General features: G+C 37.9%; 1 protein-coding gene across 2 annotated transcripts in view; it reads left to right on the top strand.

Moving 5' to 3' along the window:
* Oxr1 (oxidation resistance 1) overlaps window positions 1-21,922 on the top strand; it is a 362,919-nt gene that overhangs the window by 147,301 nt on the left and 193,696 nt on the right. For both annotated transcript variants that reach the window (XM_069991250.1, XM_069991252.1), the window contains exon 3: window positions 16,933-17,147. In XM_069991250.1, the coding sequence (XP_069847351.1) occupies window positions 16,933-17,147 (215 nt within the window). The remainder of the gene's footprint in view (window positions 1-16,932; window positions 17,148-21,922) is intronic.

Below are 21,922 nucleotides of genomic sequence, written 5' to 3' on the forward strand. Positions count from 1 at the left end.
TAAACTAGACCATTGAGGTTTCTAAAACTCTAGCAGGGCAAGCATGGCACACACCAGCCTTTACTTACATACGAAATGATTTCATATTTTTATCTGAAAGTGCATTCATAAATTTTTCTGCAGTCTTGAAACCGGTATTTCTATACAAAGAAGTAGTTGGGTAGGCTTTTGGGGTAACTGATCATGACATGTGACTAGTGCTAAAAAGAGTCTGCTTTCTTGAGTTGTTCTGCTAAATGAGTTATTCTGCTTTCATACACAGGAGGACTGTGTATATTTCAGAGATCTCTTGGCTTAAGTGATGTCTCCATAAGATTACAATTGTGGAGGACAGCAACTTGATCCTTAGGGCACAGCACATGTTATCCCATTAGGCTTAATTGTGCATTTGTCCCATCCTCACTCCCTGTGTCCCCTGCAGGTGTATCCCCAGCCTCTTTGTATTCACTTTGGTGCTCTCCTTCCATCTCTTGTCACTCCTCCTCTTCTCATTTTACTCTGTTTCTCTTGTATCCAAGACCATTGTCTCTAGATCATCGGAACCAGACCTCTTAGGAAGTCTATTTAAAATGTATCCACCAAATCAAAACTTTTAGGAGTGTTCATTGACTACCAGTGAGATGCTTACATGAACTACTATCTTGGAAAGACCAGAGAATACTGAATTTCTTATTTTGAAAAAGCACTGGGTGTACATCAAGACTCTACAGGTGAATGCTTCTCTCCTTGCCTGAGATGTGACTGTCATTCTGACCCTCACATATTTCAGGGTCTGGTGACCTGATTATATGCAGCATTGCTAAGATCAATTCATTTTCTTCCTACTTAAAAATATACATAATGAACTTGAGAATGATTTGAGTTTGCTGAGTGAGGACATCAGTAATTTGAATGATCAATGCATGACTGCACTCTGTAGCCATTTTGCAAACAGCCACTGTGACTCCATGAATGAATGTTGCATATCTACTACTATTCACAATAATGTATCCACCTATAAGGGAACTTTACAAACATTAACCTACAAATGGCTCACATGGCATCTTACTACAGTGTAAGGTCAGTTTTACTAGATCTAAGATGGGACCCAACTCTGCCTTTCTAACTTTGCCTTTCTGACTTCCGCTGCCTTGGTGTCATCTGTCAGCAGCAGGTGACACCAAAGCTGCTGGTCTTTGGACCATGGTGTAGATGACTCCAGCCCCTCATTAAAGTTTGACATGCACTGAGGTGTTCCATTCTTCTCTCAGGTTTCTTTGCAACACTGCATTTTGGCATTTTTTGTCATATGTTTGACATTTTATTTGTTACTTACATTCCCCAACATCAACAACAGTGCTCCATATAGATATGCCATCAGTATTCAGAAATATTTGTGACTAGACAGGAGTCCATGTCTCACACTGTAACTCTAGCTAAATGGGACCTGAGATCTAAGATTTGTGGTTCCAAGCCAGCCTGGAAGGATAGTCAGTGTGAATCATCTCCAACCAGCCAACAAAAAGCTCAAGTGGAGCTGTGGCTCAAGTGATAGAATGCCAGCCTTGAGCAAAAATGGCCTTTAAGCACAAGGCCCTAGGTTCAAGCACCACTACTAACACTAGCAGTCTATCTATCTATCTGTCTATCTATCTACCTATCTATCTATTTATCTATCTATCTATCTGATGTGACAGTAAAAAATGAATTAATATATATGTACATGACTAAGTAAAAGACTGAATTAATACAGGTTTCAGTAACACACATAGATGTACTTATTCACATATTGTGAGCTCACATAATTTTCTGAATACTGTAAGTAGTATATTAACCCTAAGTTAAAGGTATATGATTAAATATGACACATTTATTATTTTGGTCCAGGGCAATAAAAATACCTTTAAAAAGTACCTTAAAATCAGGTAACTATTGGAATTTTCAGAGAGGAAGAGATATAACTTGCCTTGATCTTGGAAGAAGACAAAACATTTCTATAATTTTGTACATATTCTATAGGGATGGACTGGAGCTGTATAATTTTGGTGCCATTATCTTAAGTTTTATTTCCTAGTAAGTCTCTTCATTGCCAATCAGATATCAAGTTTTCTGATTTTCTTGACATGAAATTATTCTGTGCAAAATGCAGAACTTGCCAGAAGTGAACTTTCTACCTTTGATAGAATATTAAACTTGCTAAGGAGATATTGCTATGTATCCTTAAATAAAACAGGAGAGAGAAATATTGTTTAAGAACAGGGAGCCCAAAAGGTATTTTCTGCAACTAGGAAAGAATTCCACCTGAGCTGAGAGGAGTTGGCTGCTAGCTACTCATTTCTATACTTTGTCTCTCACTGGTTAGCTGGGGATTACAAAGGAAGCAATTATATCGAGATTCATTATATCAAAATAAGATTTGATTTGGTTGTGGTGACTTAGGTGTTCATTAATTCATAAAATAATCAGATCTGGTGCTATCTAAGTATTAACTGTTACGTTAGGAAAGATTGATTTTTAACTATAAAGAGATATAAACATGCCTCTGCTTTGATCATAACAGAGTTATAGGTACCGCTAACGTGGTGGTTATAATTACATAGTGCCTGAGATTGATTTCCTGACACAGGAAGGTCAGTGTTAGATGGAAGTTCATTTGTAGTGCAGTGTTTTTTTCTGGCACACTTCAGTATTTGGTGTATACTTCATGTCATCCATGGCCACTATTGTGTAAAATGCACTAGTTCAGCGCTTAATGTAGGGACTTTTAACACTAAATTGACATACTGACTTAGAAATGTCTGATACCTATAATCTTTCTAAAGTCATTTTGGGAATCAGTTAATGGAGGCTACGAATCATTGGTACTTCATGATTTTCTTTGTGCTTGTGAAAGGTAATGAGTTTTCACCATTCACAGCACTTTGCATACATTCACTTGGCATTTTTCTAAAGTGATTTTTGCCTGTCTTGCTCTTCTCTCACAATAAAGAGAAGGCATTGGCCATGTAGGTACTGAGAAGGTTGTTGTAGTCCATTTCACCTCCTTTGTCTACTGCATACTTTATTACTTGATACTCTCGCGACTATTTCTTGGAGTCTGATGTCTTGGCCCCTGTGCCAGCATATGTGCATAGTTGATGAATACCGAAATGCACAGCTAAATACATTTGTGTTAGTGACTGAGATGATTCCTTGCATTGTGTTGCAATGTGCTGGAGGGTGACTAAGGCCTTTCTGGGGAGGGAGGGGAATTCTACAGGAGATTATAATGTGTGTGTCTTCCCTCAAGGGCAGACAGTGAGACTACATGCACTTTGGTAAGATGTTGTACTCTGCTAAGGGCCATTGTACTTGAGGCTTTATCCCTGCTCCACCCCACATACATTCTTATGGTGTATGTACATTGCCCAGAAAATCTTGCTTTAGAATAAATTATTATCTTTTCTCTATGTTCAGATATCCTGGTTCATTGTTGAATCAGTTTCATCTTTTGGCTTCTCATACTTCCGTGCTAGAAATTTGCTGATAATTGTCACTAAAAAATAGGCAGGCTCTGGTGGCTCTCACTTGTATCCCTAGCTATTCAGGAGGCTGAGATCTGAGGATCTAGGTTCAAAGACACCCTGGGCAGGAAAGTCTGAGAGAGTGATCTCAAGTTACCACCAAAAGCCAGAAGTAGAACAGCAGTTCAAGTGATAAAGTGCTGTCCTTGACCACAGACACTTAGAGACAGTGCTCAAGCCCTGAGTTCAAGCCCAAGGACTAGTATAAAAAACAAACAAACAAAAAAACAAACAAGAAAGGAAATAGTCACCAAAAGGTTTTCTGGAAACTACTAGAGATTCACTTTTGTTCTCTCCTATTAATGCTTATTTATGATATTGTAGCAAATTACGACTTTTAACAAGGCAGTGCAGTTGAGTAGACATCCGATATCTACATTTATCAATATGAAATAATTTTCTCAAATGTGTTTTTAAGGTTTAGAAACTAAATAAAAAGTTTTCATACATGTAAATATTCTGTTTATACATACGTGTAAATATCCTGCTATAAATAAATTAATAGAGTAATTCAGATGTAATGAAATATATAGAGAGAAATATCCTATCTGCTGAAATGTTAATAAACTGCCTACTATTGAATACATTTCATGAAGATAGTTTGCAGCCCATAATATTAAGCTTAATAATATGGAATCCAAAATCTGTTCTTTAAATAGTTTACTTAAATTAGACCTCAGTTTAAGACTCGTTTTCCATCATGACCACATCTCCACTTTCTCTCCTACCATATTTCTCAAGGTTTGTGTGGGTGTGTTTCCTGTGAAATGGCATATGTTATCAGTCTGTCTTTGCAGTATGGTAATTGGAAAACTTTTTTTAAAGTTTGGAGTTAGTATTTTTTCCAAGACAATGTGCTATCATGCCAGTTTGCTCATTCAGATGACAAGGAACAAATTAGTAAAAATTTTACCTCTTTAGCTAAAGAACACAGATATTTTTAAAATATATAACATCCTATTTTCCATGATAACTCTAGGTATGCCCCAAACATGTGCTTATTAATTATTAATTACTACTTTTGCTTCAAGCTAATATTGATTCTGACGACAAATATTATTCTTTAGTGAAAGCCAGTGAAAGTTTTCTTAAACCAGGAAAAGTCTAAGGATACATTGAAGTTCAGTCCAGGCATGTGTGGTAAAATATAAATGTATTTGTGTGTGTATTTCTTTTTCCCCTGAAACTTTCTTACTGTGTGACTGGTTCAGCACTGGTATTTATATGAAATCCACATTCCACTCTTTATATTGCAGCATGAGCATAGGATTTACTTAAATCAGACTTTAATTCAAGACTGATTTGCAATTGGGAAACATTGACTGAATAATAAGCCAGTATCTTTGTGGCTTGTGACACTGAGAGGTGAATGTTAACTCTGCCCTCACTGAGCTTTCTGTTCCTTAATAAAACATAAGCCAAGGACTCCACATTCAGAAGTGACCGTTAATGTGTGGTTGTTGACTATAGTATTCTCCATAGCTTTTTGTGGTATGAATTGTCATCATGAGTGGATTGCATAAGTGAGCTCCAGAAGAATTATCAAAAAGATCAATAAATAAGGTCATTGTCTTGAATTCTTGATCTTTTTTTAACATAAGCCTCACATTTTCATTTTTTACCATGCACTCTACATTACATAATCAAGTCTTTTTGTATAAAGCTCAAAAAATGTCATGAAAATATATCTGTGCCTCTCCTGTGAGATAGAAAGATTTGAACAAAAGAATTTTGTTTTAGAAAACCTATGTTCTGTTTAATTTGAGAACTATCCGTGGTTTTCAAGAACCTGTGTATGTAGTCCATGCCCACATGATTTTTACAAATCTACAGCAAATCACAGATAGATTTGTCCTTACTATTTCGTAAATCGAATTTATTCAGTTCAAATAGCTCCTTTTCATTCTACCATTTGTTGTATCATGCCATTTGGTATTGGGTTTGTGTTGTGGCATATTGTTCATAGAAGCAGCTTTTTCTTATTTTTAAAATCCCTTCTGTAAAACAAAACTTGACCTCTTCATTTTAGCTCAGTACAAATTTCTCTCTTTTATCAAATATCAACTTCCATTTTCTCCCATTCAAATCATCCCCAATAGCAATGAGTCATTGTTCACCAGTGCCTGAATTTCATTTCTTACATTTTAGTAAAATGTAATCAGAAATAAATCCACAAAAATATTAACTTCCTGTTAGACAAATTCAAGATGTAGAGAGATTAGTGTTTCATAACTACAGAACTTACCATTTCTATAGTTTTGCTTTTATAAATCTATTCCCTTGCATTCCTTAAAATATAGCAACCATTTTCTTTTGATGTTGGCCTTTACCAACATTTGGTATATAGCACAGAACTCAGCAAATATCCAAAACATGTGTATATGTATGTATATATCTCTAATATATATAAATATCTATTCATGCATATTACATATATCTAATATATTGCATATGTATATTACATATTTACATATGTTACACATGATATACATATATATAAATGTATTTACATATATACATGTATAATATATTTGTGTAAAGAGAAACAAAAGGGATTTAAGGAGAAATCTAGAAATAACTGAAGTGGATGGGTGTTTTCCTTGTATCACTACCCACTTAGTCAGTTCAAACCCTTTCTTGTCCAGAGAGGAAAGGTCTTAAGAAAGTTAACAAAGGTAAATTATGTCTGTGACATAATTCATATGTCTCTGTTTGGGTTGTAACTAAGAAGGCACCCATCACTTCAACATTTCAAACCAAGGTGGGAGCCCACTAAATTAAGAATTGAAAAGTTGATGGTCAAAAACAGTGTACATGACCCTTAGCTGACTGCTTACTTCAAGGCATTTTGAGTTTGGAGATGGGAACACAATTTTTAGAGACAGGTGTTAGTGTCTGGGAGACCTGCTTTCTCCCGACTTTTGGGGAGGAGGTATGCAAATTTTTTTTACCTCATCTCAACTAGTTTGGGATAGCCAGAAGACATGGTAGGAACCACATATTAGACTTTAAGTCGAACTTGAGAGGGGAAAAGCAATAAAGACTACAATGGCCTGGGAGGGCTGACCACAGGTTTCAATGAACAAGTATGTATCTGTGCAGTGAAAACTACAGCGGAAAGATTGCTTGTTTCCTGTTGACAAGATGTGGCTGTAGAAGACAACTGATTTGAAAGAATCTTAGATCTTGTCTGAGAAGGCTCCTTAGGGAGAAGAGTAGCCCCAGCAGAAAGAACATGGAGGAGTAGGGGCGAATCCCTAGGCAAGAGGAAAAGAACTCTTTATGATCAGGGAGAAGAATAGGATTTACCCACAAAGAGAAGACTGTAAGCACAATTACTCAAATATGGAAGAAATCTCTAAATGAACCATAAAATAAAAACCCCACCTCATAAGAGGGATCAGCTTTCCAAATGAAGGATGCTGGTGCTGGGATGTAAGACCCCCTGCAATCTACGTAGCTCAATGCCTTGACAGAGAAAGGACTCAGCAGCTATCAAAAGAACAAAGGTGCCTTGTTGGGCTAATATCACAGGGATGTTTTATCCACGTTGTACATAGCAGAGACTTGTGAGAATCAAGCTCAGTGTCTTCCTTCCTGTTTTATTACCAGTTTGAAACACTGGTCTTTTCATTTTGCCATGATTAAAGTGAAGAAGAGCCTGGGATAGTCCCCTTCACTGTAGGGCCCTTATCAAGTGTGAGCCGTAAAGCAACTAAGTGTTCATGAGAGGGCTTCATGACAGTTTTTCCTGTGGTCCTTGTGTGTTCCAGCTGAATCAGTTTATTTTCAGGGAAAGTAGTGGTTACTGTGTGGCTGGCAGGGTATAGTATAGTGGAGGTTCAAATAGGAATACAACAATCTCTGACCTTACGTAGTTTATGAAATATGGATTTAAAGCAACGATTTGTCACTTACTAACATAGAGCCTAAACTCAGCAAATAGTCGTTCTGTTTCTGCCACTCTACTATGAAGGGTTGAGCTAGAGTTCCCTACAGATTTCAAAGGCCTACAATCAATCGTTTAATATAAGTCGCTACTGTTGGATTTCATTTCTTATTCCTTAATGATGATTGATTGGATATGCTATTTTAAAAGACAAGTTATGTACAAATATTGTCACTCCTTCATGTAATTAGAACTTAATGTATATGGACATGCATTTTTCTATTGCCTGTCTTTTCCTCCCTCTGGCTCTGTATTCTCTTGGCTACATTTGCTCTCCATTTGATTTGTCTTCTGCTATAATTTACCACCTGCAGAAGTATGAAGCCTGGAAAATGTAGGAGTGAAATTCTCTTTAGTGAAATGGTAATAAATCAACAAAGGCTTAATAGGATCATCAAACCTGAACCTATTTCTTAGATGGTGTATTCAGCCACAATTTTCAGATTTTTCTCTTAGGTCTAGGTCATAGATCAGAAGAAGCTCTGTTTGCACACAACTGTTATGAATATTCTGGCTAACCAAAGAGATCTGACAGTAATTCCTGGAGAAAGATGTGGGACATTGAGACTGAATCAAACTGAGAATAAAAGAAAATGGAGAAAAAAACAAAAACAGAACCTCATCTTTTTCTTTTTTTTTTTTTTTTGTCGGTCGTGGGGCTTGAACTCTGGGCTTGGGCGCTGTCCCTCTGCTCTTCAGCTCAAGGCGAGCGCTCTACCACTTGAGCTACAGCGCCACTTCCAGAACCTCATTTCTTGTATGCCTTCTTAAGAAGAAGCCGTTGACTCCCTGGGAAGGAGGGATGTATTCATTGATTGATGGAGACACTAATTCATTCATATGGTAAATGATTTTCATGCACACAGAGAAAATCATCATTAGATTTTGTGATGTACTGTGATGAGCAACCTTTTTTATTTTAATGTTTTTTATTGTGAATTTAATGTTTTTTTTATTGTACAGAGGGGTTATAGTTACATGAGCAAGGTAATAAGAACATTTCTTATCAAGCATCGTTGCCTCCTCCTTTGTTTTTCCTCTACCGTCCCTTCCCTCCCACCTCCACAACTATACCTCCCCTCCCCTGCTGCCTATATTGTAAAGTTTGTTTTTCAATATAGTGTATTGTACATCAGTGGTAGAGTGCTTGCCTCTCATGCATGAAGCCCTGGATTTGATTCCTCAGTATCACATAAACAGAAAAGGCCGGAAGTGGCACTGTGGCTCAAATGGTAGAGCAACCTTTTTGAGCTGTAGTATCTCAAAGGACTTCCACGTTAGGTGGACTGGCTGTACAAAGACCATGAGGACTGAAAGAATTTGACCTGTGGGAATCTTGGAGAATTCCATTGTGATGAGAATGTAGGTAGTGAGTGGCTCATGATGAGGTAGGAGCTGGAATTATAAATATGCTGTGCAGACTATTGATGAAACCTTAGAAATAACCCAACCATTTTGAAGCCCTTCAGTTTCTCAAAGCAAGAGAACAATCTATTTGCTTTCTTCTTTGAAATGCTTCTTGGAGCTGCTATAAAATTGAACTGGAGTACCAGTATGGTCACTTTAATACTAGACCTGACCAACAATGAGAAGGGAGTTACAGTGGAGATCCTTGTATATGGAGGTGTCACCAAGTACAGAATCGGGTGTCTGGCTTGAGTAACCTGGATGTTCTCCTTCCAGAGTCCCTAGTCTTAACCTTTGTGCCATCCCTATGCAAATACACCTTGCAATGTAAGGGGAAGGAAAATAAAAATCCCCACAGGCATCGTTTCCATTTCCAGGTTATCAAGAACCTACATAAATTCTTTTGCAGTGTATGGCTAGTGAAGATCTTCTCCCAGTCCGTGGGCTTTCTATTGATCTTGCTAGCTATGTCCTTTGCCATGCAGAAGCTCTGCAGCTTCATGCAATCCCATCTGTCCAACCTTTCTTTGATTTGTTGTGTTTCTGGGTCTCTATTAAGAAAATTTTTGGCCTGTGCCAAGGAGACCTAGGGTTTCTCCTATTCTGTCCTGTAATGTGTTCAGGGTGTCTGCTTTGACCCCGAGGTCTTTGATCCATTTGGAGTTGATTCTGGTGCAGGGTGATACATAAGTATCTAGCTTTAGTTTTCTACAAGCGATTAACCAATTTTGCCAGCACCATTTTGTGTCCATACCAGCAGTATTGCCCAGGGATGTGCAATGAGGGAGAACTGGACCTGTGTCAGACATAAGATACACAGAGAAAGGAGATGGCCGCCTGAAAGAGAAAGAGGCTTGATGGATGGAAGATGTTAGGGGTTGGCTGAATGCTCGGTGGGAATTGCTTTGCAGGGAGGAACAGATCAATGACTGCGTGAGGAATAGAGAAGTTAGTAGGAGAACATTGAAAACACCACCTTCCCTCTCGCTCTCTCCCTACCTCCCTCCTCTCTCTCTCTCCCTACCTCCCTTCCTCTCTCTCCCTACCTCCCTCCTCTCTCTCTCTCTCCCTACCTCCCTCTCTCTCTCTCCCTACCTCCCTCTCTCTCTCTCCCTACCTCCCTCCTCTCTCTCTCTCCCTACCTCCCTTCCTCTCTCCCTTTTTCTCTCTCGTATTCCATGTTCCTTTCTTTGTGTATAATATAGAAACTTACTTCCTTACCGAACTCTTCAGAAGTGATTTTTTTTCCTTTTGGCCTCTCTCATCCCTGTCTTTGAAAAGAAGCAGATGACTTCTTGTAGTAACTATGGATGTATGACTCAACTTCCCAGGCACCTGTCTTGGGGACTAGATTGCTCAGAGCGGCTCCAGTTCTCATGTTCTCAATCCTGCTGCCTATGGGGCTCTCTCGCGGTCACTGCGCCCCCTAGTGGTAGTTTAGGATTCAGTTCCAGGCATCGATAAATTTCTCAGTCGATTCAGGGATAAAAAGGAAGAGGGTTGGTCCATTATTTTTAAAATTCCAAATAAAGGAGAGGACGCAACTGTTTTCAGAAGATGTGTGAAGAGATTGTTCTGATGAGGAGGTCTGGGTTATTTTCTGAGATAGAAAAATTCCTACGTGATGGAGAAAGAGCAATGAAGATCTACTACAGTGTTACAATTGAAGAAGTCACTGATCTCTTATTATAAAGATTGTTTCATGTTTATCTGAAGAAAATTTAAAATCATCTTTGTTGTAGGGAGAGTACTATCTAGTTCCATTTGGTAAGGCATATTGCTTCTACATGGAAGAAAAGTTAATATACACAGTGCTTCTCAAAATTAGGGAAAGGGTGTGGCATGTCTTTCTAGGGTAGCTTATTGGAATATAAGTGTGATCGTTTTCTTAAAAAAGGTATTTCAATCTATAACCAAGAATATGCCAAGTGTAGTCCTGCATGCCTGTAATTTCAGCGCTAAGGATGCTGAGGCAAGAAGATCAGTGCCAGCTCAGTGAGTTCAGTGCCAGCTCAGCTATATGCAGAGTTCTTGGCAGACTATACTACACATAGAGACTCTGTTTCAAGAAGAAAAAAAAGCAGCAACAGTGCAGCCAGAAATGCAACCTTACATTTGAAACAGGTATTACTTTCATTTACAACCCTTTAGCATAACTTAAGGCTATTCTATATCCATAAGAGTAAGATTTAGTTTAAAGAGGTTATGAAATAATGGACTAACCAGAAATGTCTTTTTCATCCAACTCCTAGATTTATGTATAAACAAAGCACCTGTATTTTTTCTATACCTTTTTCCCCTGTTCTTCTCATCTTCCTAGACATTTGAGATGAGAAATTGTTGAGCTACTTTGTGATTTTTAGCTATAAACCATTGGGCTCAGCTCAGATTATTATTATGTGCAGAAGCAGTCTTGATTAAGTTTGTAGCTGCCTTCTGTTATACATAAGCAAAACTACATTTTAATCAGCCAGTCCATATGCTTTATCCAGATAGTTTGTAATAGGCCCTGTTAAAAATAGATTTCCTTAATCAACAATGTTGGATAGACGCCTAAAACCTTAAGATAGTCATATGTATTCTAATTCCCTCTTCCTCAAATGAGTAAACAAAATGCAATCGAAGAAGCAATCTCATGTTACAAATCATTTCATCAAAGGTAATGAAATTAAATTTCAGCTCTGAAAGTTATTATGGGAAAACTGTTTTAACATTGACAAGAATTTGACTTCTAAATCTTTCAAGCCCTAATCTTTGGATTTACATAAATTTCCACTTTCAAGCCTTTCTAGTTTAAAGGCTTTGAAGTTCCATTGGCAAAACTGAAAAAAAAAAAACCTGGGTATTTGTGTAATTTCAAAGTGATTGCTTTCAATAGAATAAACATTTACAACTATTAACATTATTTCAAAATCCTAAAGAAATAAGATGATGAGCAATACTCTTGATGTTTGTTCCAAGAACATATGGTACATGCTTCTAATAAACACAATTAAGGGAAATTTAAATGTCCCATTATTTGTTTTTTAAAAAGCATTGACTTTCTGAAGTTGATCCCAGATCTTTAATTCCAGAGCCCTTGTTCTTGCTATTCTACTGTAATTTCCATGACACGTCTACATGAGAATGCTAGCATAGAACAATGCAGAATATTTATTTAGCTTGTACAAGACAGGACTTAGTGAATAGAGAATGGTGATATTGTTTTATTATCATTTTAATGATGGAGATGAAATGATTTCCTTCTTCTAACCCAATGGCAGCATAAATCCTCTTAAGGGTTGGAGAGGAGATGATACTGCATGTTTATGTATCATTATATCAGCTATGATGTACATGATATCACATTCTTTCAGTTTTCCTTTTGTTTTTTGGGGGGTATGTGTGTGTTGGTGATTCTCTACATGTAGATTTGCTTGTATTTTTGCCTTCTTTGTTGCTGTGAAGAAGTCCTCCCTCCTTCCCTCCCTCCCTCCTTCCCTCCCTCCCTTCCTTCCTCCCTCCCTCCCTCCCTTCCTCCCTCCCTCCCTCCCTCCCTCTCTACCTCCTTCCCTCCCTCCCTTCTTCTCTCTCTCCCTCCCTCCTTCCCTTCCTCCCTCCTTTCCTCCCTCCATTCCTTCCTTCCCTCCCTCACTCCTTCCTTCCTTCCTTCCTTCCTTCCTTCCTTCCTTCCTTCCTTCCTTCCTTCCTCCCTCCCTCCCTCCCTCCCTCCCTTCCTTTCTTCCCTTCTTCATCTGTTCATTTATTGTCTGCTATATGACAAAGACTGTGCCAAGCCCTTTGAGTCAATTGATGACTAGACTAAGATTTTCATGAAGGTCGTAACTAAGTCGATCTGTTTGTGAAGATTTCTAGTAGAAAATGTTTCTCTATTTGCTTCTTTTCTCTGAGTTATTGAAACCTTGGGATATAGTCAACCAGCTGGCAAACCTAAAGAATTTGAGTGACTTTTTCATGAATGGTCAGAATAATGCTAACCTCTAATGTTTATTGAACTCTGGAGAGGGAGAATTGTTTGGGGAATTTAATTTTACAGTATTCATGGCATAAAATTAGGTAGAAGATCAATGACTCCATGTATGCTTCTGGACTTGTTTTCAACTTAATCTTAACTTCCTTTTCAGAGTTGAATTCAGTTATGGTGAATTTTTTTGTTTTTGTTAGAATTTCTAGCAAGCAACTCCTAGCTTGAATTTTCTAGTCCCTAAAAATTTTAAGGTAAGGGAAAGTATGGATTTCTTGGAATGAATATCTGATTAGAAACATGTCTTTTAATAGTAAGCTATAGAGATAGTCCATGAACTGTTCCAATACCAGTTTGCTTTCCCAAAGATTTCTGTGTAAGCATTTTGCATTGGTTTTGAATAGCAAATGGAAATTCTGTACTTGCTAATTTCACACTAAGTAAAGATGGAACCTCGATCCTACTTGTTAGAGATACATAAAAGAGTCTGACCCATGCCATCCTAGAGTAGTATAGACTTGACCTTTTCTTCATCTCCAGGGAATTGTTTTCTTGTTTTAATGACTAACTTTCTAATCTATCATTTCTTCTGTGGTTCAACTTCAGAATATGCTTGCTTTTGCTGATTTTAGTGGTTTGTTTTTAGCTGCCGTTTTTTTTTTTCCAGTCTGACTGCAGAGGAGGGTTAACAAAAGCCTTTAATTTTGCAATGTGAAAAATCTTGTAGGCATTTGCTCCCCAAAGCTCTTTCTGAGTGACTAGAATCTTTTGCAGCAGTCACAGTATGCAACTTGAAAACCTGCACCCTCAGCACTTTTACTAGTTTCAATAATGTCCTTGCATTAGCTCTTTCAGGAAGTGAGGAGACAGCTTCTCTAACAGTAATGAGATATACAAACTGCAGATGGCCTTCTCGCTGGAAGTTACTGACAGGGACAGCAAGTGTCAGGCTTTTGGAATCTAGCCATTCACATGCATCCAGGTGGCTCTGAGATGCACATTGGTATATAAGAAACGAGTGAAGCCAAGTGAGAATTGGTGTACCTCCTACAACCACTGTAGATAGCTGGAATTGCACCAGCTATATGCTTACTATAACTTTCTTAGGTAAAGCATGCAGATAACATGAATGTCATTATTCTAGATAAGACCTAGACTGTCCCAGCTGTTGACTAATATCTCCTAATTTGTGAGTTGAAATTTGTTTATCTCAATTCCAAAATATAGCTTTTAGATCTAGATAACTAATTGAATGCCAACTTCACTAAAATGTAGCCCCATCAGATTTCCATAAGTCTCAATTGACCTGTATGCAAATAGGAAATATAATACCTATCTCTTATATTTCTTGTGATTGATAAATGAAACAATGTATGTGTTGGCCTTGTAACTGATACATCATAAATGGCCAATGACTGACCATGCTTTCTTATTTTTGCTTAAGGCAAAAACTTATATAGCACCTGCTCTATGCTACATGCTGTTCTGGGTTTCCTAATATTGATTTATCACATACATTTTATAACAGACGTATCATTAATATCTTCATGTTAGAAGTGACAAAACTGGGACAAGAAGGTGTTAGGAGGAATTCCCAAGGCTATAGATTTTGTAGGTATCAGATGATGGATTTAGTTTCAGGTAGTGTGGCCATTGTGTGTATTGTAATAAGCAAGATGCTGTTATTCTCAAGGTATATATATCAAATCAGTGCAGTGAAACTGTAGGAGAAAATTGAGGAAGAGGTAACAAGGTTGACAATAAAAAAAACTGTAAAAATAGTTTGTCTCTTTATTCTTGAAATGATTCTCTCTGTTGTACAGAAGCTGTTCAATATGATACACCCCAAATTGTGAATTCTTGTTCTTATTTCCTGAGCAATTGGAGTCTTGTTTTGAAAGTCATTGCCTATGTCTGTGTTTTCCCCTGTATTTTCTATGTCTACCTGCAGCAGTTTCAAAGTTCCAGGCCTTACATTTAGATCTTTGGTCCATTCTGAATTAACTTCTGTACAGCGTGTGCAGGGGTGACCCATCTCAGCCTTCTCCTGTGGCTGTCCTGAAGATGCTTCCTTACCAGTGCTTGTCCTACACGTTCGCTTTCTGAAGTGCTTTGGGACTATCGCAAGAGAAATATCACAGAGCACACCAAATAAAGGACTGCAGTACAGCTCCTTCTCTAGTTTTTTCCTCCAGTGCAGCATGAGTGGTCCTACCATGTCCACCACTGCGCCTGCAGGTTTTATATTTATCTAACGACCTAATATCTGTGTGTGTGTGTGTGTGTGTGTGTGTGTGTGTGTACGCGCGCGTACGCATGCGTGTGCACGTGCATGGCACTGGTACTGAGATTTGAATGTAGGGCATCACAGTCTCACTTGGATTGTTTTTTCTAGGCAGGTGCTCATCACTTGAGCCACACCTCCATTTCTGGATTTTTGCTGATTAATTGGCTCCTAGAGCCTCATAGATACTTGAACCTGGGCTGCCTTTGAAGCACAATCCTCAGCTATCAACCTCCTGAGCAGCTAACGTTACAGGAATGAGCCCTGCCTTATATCATAAGGACCAGAGGAGACTAAAATAATGATTAAAAAAAATCACCTCAGCATCTCTGGGAGTTTTAAAATCAAAATTCCATCCTCCCACTATGTACTCATAAAGACATAGGGACTCCTACTTATGAACTCTTTCTATGGAGTTGCTATGATGTATACCAGTCGGTAGGATATTTATTAGGTCTTCTTGGTATGTTTAAAAGATGAGGAAACAACATTATTATCATGACGAAAACAAGATATTGGAAACCCTAAAAAGCAGAAAAAGATAGTTATTTTCCACTCTCAAAAGCAGAAGAATAAGAGAAAGCAAGTATTACAAATTCCCAGACAGTCCGCTTACAGGAGCTAGGCCAAGAGGGATGGTTTTGTACCCCCATCCCAGACATTGGCATTCATTTTCTTTTGGAAATGCAGAGCCTTTAAACAAAGGTCTTTTCAGTGCCTATGAAGAGATTATTTTTATCTCCATTTGCAATGTTTCCTTTATCATCAGAGGCTATCCTATTACATGTACACCTACATATTCCAATATGCTATGTTTACGTTTGCTTCACACATTTAATTATGAACATGGTTTGCATTGTAGAAAGACTTTCTCTTTCACAAAACTTGGAAATTGAAGGTAGCATTTAGCGGGTTTCCTTGCAGGCTCAATAGTCATTTTTAGAATTGTTAGGGTGTAATTGAATTACCCACACGATTCTGCTTTCTAAGAATGTGCAAAATGGAAGTCTAGTATTAAGCTAGAAAACCTACTCTTACTGTTCTAGATCTCAAACAATAAATAATGAATCACAAGACATGTTTCTCCTGGAGTCTTGCTTAAGAAAAGTGATGGGGGTGACGAGAAAGACTGAAAGGATGTAGAATGGTATTTTCTGCTTTCTTTGGCCTAGTGGACTTTAGCATGGTGTCCTTTGTTTATTCCAAAGAGGCCATGGAATGCTTAGGCATTTCGAAGTGTGTGCAGGAGTATCACATCAGTTGTAGGATGTAGCACTTGATAAAATATAAGCCATCACCTAATTCATTATTCATTAATCTGTTCACTTACTTGCTGTTGGTCTCCCTCCATTGGAATAAGGGCTGTATGATGGCAGGTATTTTACCTGTTCTCTTCACTGTGCTTCTTGATGCTCCAAGAAGGACTTGGTGCTGAGAAGCCATTCAAGGAATGAATGAATGACAGTCTATTTCAACTCATGAAAAGTAGGAGGCATAGGAAAATAGTCTTGGAAAAACTGCATTCCTTTCTCACTGTATATTTTACTTCATTTTAGTGACACCTTTCTGAATCATTAGTCAGATGTCCCCCCACATACACATTTCTATAATCTTTGAAGAATTAATGTAGAAATACTATAGAGAATGCCCGTAATTTCTGAAGAAATCTATTTCTCTTTCAAATATGGCTCTGTTGTTGAGTAAACAATTCATGATGATGGTAAACATGGAACAGAAAGAAAACTCTTGAAGCAGCGTCATGACATATGATATTCTTTCTCTGCAGGTTGAAGAAAAAGTCCCAGTCGGTGGATATTACTGCCCAGGGGTTCAACCCTCTGCCAGGTGCAGGAAAACAAACATCACAAGCCAGTAAGCCCCCAGCACCTAAGACCCCTATCACACCTAAGTCCCCTATCATTGAAGAAGAGCAGAATAATGCAGCGAATACTCAGAAGCATCCTTCCCGAAGGAGTGAACTGAAGAGATTCTACACCATTGGTGAGTACCAGACATTATATGTCAATGAACCGATGGACTTCCCTAAATAGCACTGAGGATTTGTGTAGCTGTGGATTTGGGAAGATGGCCGTCTGTTATATAATACATGTATCTTTTGGAGAGTTTATTTGGACATTCTTTTATATGCTCTCAACAGGAAGATGGAAAAATACTGAGAACTTTCAGCAAAGTTAAATAAAAACACAGACTTAGGGACCTTTTCTATCTTAACCCCATGGGGAATACATTTATATGTGGGGTTTTTCCATTTTTTAAGCTGATGTGTTGCTATTTTCATTTCAGCCATTTTTCAGCCAGTACCTTTCTTGTGTTTTGTTTTTGTTCTTTTTCATTTTCACTTCAGGCTTCTGAGCCTCTGACCCCGTTCTGTCAGGTTGCAAAGACAGTGGTTGATATCAGCCTCTAACTAACAAAGCCACGAAATGATGGTTAAAAGTTACTACATTGTGGATCTATTTGGGCTTTGAACATTGCATAACTTCAGTGAGACAGGTGAATAGTGTGTTGTGGGTATTATGTCTCTCTTTTCCCAGATGAAATTATAACCTGTAATTGTCAGCCTTATTGGACCATTATAAGCAGTGAATTATCAGCTTCTGTGTAACTACATTTGTTTATTAGCACATTGTTGGACAAATGTTAGCAATAATTATTTCAATGCCTTATGCTAGTGAATGATAGCAGAAGAAATAAAGCCACCCACTAAGATGGCTGCTTTAGCTTTTTTTTTGGGGGGGGTGGTTATGGGACTTGAATTCTGGGCTTGGGTGCTGTCTCTGCACTCTTCAGCTCAAGGAGAGCACTCTACTGCTTGAGCCACAGCGCCACTTCCGGTTTTCTAGGGTTTATTGTAGAATAAGAGTCTCACAGACTTTCTTGCCCAGGCTGGCTTTGAACCTCGATCCTCAGATCTCAGCCTCCTGAGTAGGATTACAAGTGTGAGCCACAGGTACCTGACTGGCTGCTTTAGCTTTGAGTACTGCTTCATGTGGGAAGAATCTAGTCACATTCAAAAGTTGTAACACTAGCAAATGTGACTTGATGGTTTACTAAAATTATACTGAAATGGTCACATTTCCTTTGGCACCATCCCCACTATCCCAATATGGAATGTTTGAGATGATCAAATTTTTCTCAGGTATTTTAGTATCCTTATGTAGAGACTATAACCTGGAAACCAGATTTCTACTTCTGACTCTCACACTCAACTCTTGTGTGTGTGGCTGGGGGGGCGGGGGGAGTGGTGCTTTGTCAGGTAATTTTCTGATGTGCAGAAGTTAATTTGCTTCCTTCAAGTTGAAGAGTTATCTCCATGTAGGTGTAGTGATTATCTAATTGCTAAACCATGATTTCCTTTTGTGTAGCTTTACATATTATTTCTTTTTTTCTTAATATATATTTTATTGTAAAGATACTGTACAGAGAGGATACAGTTACATGAGCAAAGTAATGAGTCCATTTCCTATTGAGCATTGTTACACTCTCCTTTGTTTTTCCCCTACCATCCTTTCCCTCCCCACCTCCCTGACTCCTCCCTCCCCTCCAACTCCCCCACAAACTTGTAAAGTTCATTTTCAGCATACTGTCTTGTACATCTCATTATTAGAATGAGTCATCCTGAATCCTTATTTCAGCATTTTGTTATTTTTCTTCCCCTCCCAAAATTAGAAAAATGTATATACAAGATTCAGGACGTCAGAATCAAATACGGTGACCATAGGGGTTGTACCATGGGGGAAGAATACACAAAGAAACAACAAAAAAATCACATATTACATTATAAGTATATGAAAAAGAACCCCTGTCCTGGGGTTCATTTTGCTTAGCATCAAGTTATATGGTCATATGTACATAGCTTTTGACCTCTTCTGCTTGTCCTAGACATATACTAGTTACTGAAGATAAGGGAAACCATGGGACCTATGTTTCTTTGAGTCTGGCTTGGTTCATTTATTATAATTTTTTCCAAGTCTTTCCATTTCCTAACAAATGGGGCGATATCATTCTTTCTGATGGAGGCATAGAATTCCATTGTATATATTTACCACATTTTCTTGACCCATTTATCTACGGAGAGGCATCTGGATTGGTTCTGTATCTTAGCTATGATGAATAATGCTGTGATAAACATAGTTGTGCTGGTAGCTTTAGAATAATCTTGTTTATGATTGTTTGGGCAAATGCCTAAAAGTGGAATTGCTAGGTCATATGGTAGCCCTATGTGTAGTCTTTTGAGGAACCTCTATACTGCTTTCCAAAGTGGTTGTACAAGTTTACTCCCACCAACAGTGCAGTAGTGTTCCCTTTTGGCCACATCCCCAGAAACACAACAAATCAAAGAAAGGTTGGACAAATAGGATTGAATGAAGCTGCAGAGCTTCTGCATGGCAAAGGACAGAGCTAGCAAGATCAATAGAAAGCCCACAGATTGGGAGAAGGTCTTCACTGGTCATACAGTGGACAAGGGTCTCATATCTAAAATATGTTTAGAACTCAAAAAAAAAATTAAATCCCTCAACAACAAATCCTCAAAGTAACAACCACCTGATTAATCAGTGGACTAAAGACTTGATAAGTGGGCTAAAGACTTAAAAGAGAGACTTCTCTGAAGAGGAAATAAGAATGGCCAATAGACACATGAAGAAGGGCTCAACTTCTCTAGCCATAAAAGAAATGCAAATCAAAACAACATTGAGATACCACCTCAACCCAGTTAAGAATGGCTATAATCAAGAAACCTAATTCCATACTATTTCTAAGTCTACTAATAGCCTCTTTCTTCAGATTCAGATTTTCAAGTCTTATTTTTCAATAGACAACCAGCTTGGTGTCATTGAGAATGACTGAGGTCAGGTAATGAGGATTGCAGTAAGACAGTGTAGCTAGATGCATATTTCAATTTTTAAAAATTTATGATAGTATAGCTCTAAAAAAAAAAAAGCCAATCAACTAGAAAGGCCCATAAAATTGAAGCTACTATTCACGAATGTCTTCTCCTATGCTTAAACCACCTTCTATTGCTTTTCTGATTTATGAACTCACTACAGATAGTATGTTGCCATCCAAAGATAAAGTTCATTCTACAGTCTCACTATTCTTTATTAAGGAGGGGAAAAAAAAAACCCTAACCACCGTGACTACAGTAAATAAAGAGCTATGCCTAGAAAATAGAAATCTAAAAAGTGAATGGAATGCAGAAATACAAACTGTGAATTATTTCAAGTAGCATGCACACTACTGAATTTTTACCAATTAGGTTCATAACAATTTGACTCATAATTAAAGACATAGCTACAGTGCTAATAATGAAGACACTTGAACTGTCAAATTTACTGGGACTAGGTAATCCTTCTACTAAAGACCTGGAGACCTTATTCTCATGGTTGAAATAATAGCACATATGTAATCAAAAGTCCATTGCATACACCTATCTCTTTATAAAATATTACTAATAAACAACAATAAAATGAAAATGAACAATTACATATATTGGTAATATAATATTCTAAGGACAAGTTCATCCTGTCATTCTTACAAGAACTCTGACAGATATCACCCTATATTTTTATCGGTAAGAAATAAAGTTTTAGAAAAGTTAAAGGAGGATCCTGGGACATAGATGCCCGACTCTGAAGATGAAGTTTATGTTTCTTGTGACAGTTCAGTGTCCCTTACAAAGATGCCAGCCTCTCTTCACAGGAGTGTGCCAGAGAAGTTTCTATGGATAATTCAGTAGCATCACAGTTTACAAAACTCCCTAGAGAATATCACAGAGAAAATCAAGGCAACCAATTTATCCACCAGCTAATATTGTTCTTTCATTGAAAAGTGTCACTCTATCTTAATTTTGAGATCACACTCGGGGGGGGGGGGGGGGGGGGGGGGGACCCAGGTCCCCTCTGCTGGCCAAATGTGGTACTACACTTAAATGTAGCAAAGAAGCTCAGTACTGTATTTGTGGTGTTTTTTTAAATTTTATTTTATTGTCAAGGTGCTGTACAAAGGGGTTACAGTTACATAAGTAAGGTAATGAGTAAATTTCTTTTTGAAGTGTTTCCCTATCTCTCATTTTCCCCACTTTTCCCCATGCCCTCCCTCCTTCCCCCATGTTTCAAGTTAATTTCCAATGTCATGTCTAGTGAGTATCAATCTAAGCACAATGAGAACAAAGGAGGATATTCTTAGGAGAGGATCACCTGGCCCAGTAGCTATGTGCGTATACCATATAAAATGCTGCTTATCAAAATGAACTCCAAGAAATGGAACCAAGAGATTGTTTTTCTCTTGATTGTATTATTTGTAGTTATTTCTTTTTTCTTCTTTTTTTCCTTTGGCTTATTCCCTTTTGTCAGTGTTTTATATTTCTGTACCCTTTGTCTTGTATATAAGTTTATCTGATTTGGGGAGAGAAGGGGAATCATGGAAAGAGTTTTGACAATGGTTGAACCTATTCATTGTTTAAATTCAAGCAATAATTCTGGAGCTTAAAGAATTTTCAAATTACGAAGCTGGTGGAGTGGCTCAGGTGGTAGAGCATCAGCTCAGCAAGCATAAGGTCCTGAGTTTATACTCAGTACCATAGAGGTTTTTTCTTTTTTCTTTTTTTAAATTAACATCTTGTCACTAAAATGTCCTTTAGTGACCTTGGTAAATTCTGTAGAAATTGCTTTTGGTCTCTCAATTACCTTCATAAACTTATGGAGTCGACCTAATCTCCATAGAGAAAACCCTAGGAAACTAAATTTATAGCTTTC

This window comes from Dipodomys merriami, unplaced genomic scaffold (genome assembly GCF_024711535.1).
Source record: "Dipodomys merriami isolate MVZ:Mamm:240054 unplaced genomic scaffold, mDipMer1.0.p SCAF_4, whole genome shotgun sequence".
Lineage (NCBI taxonomy): Eukaryota > Metazoa > Chordata > Mammalia > Rodentia > Heteromyidae > Dipodomys > Dipodomys merriami.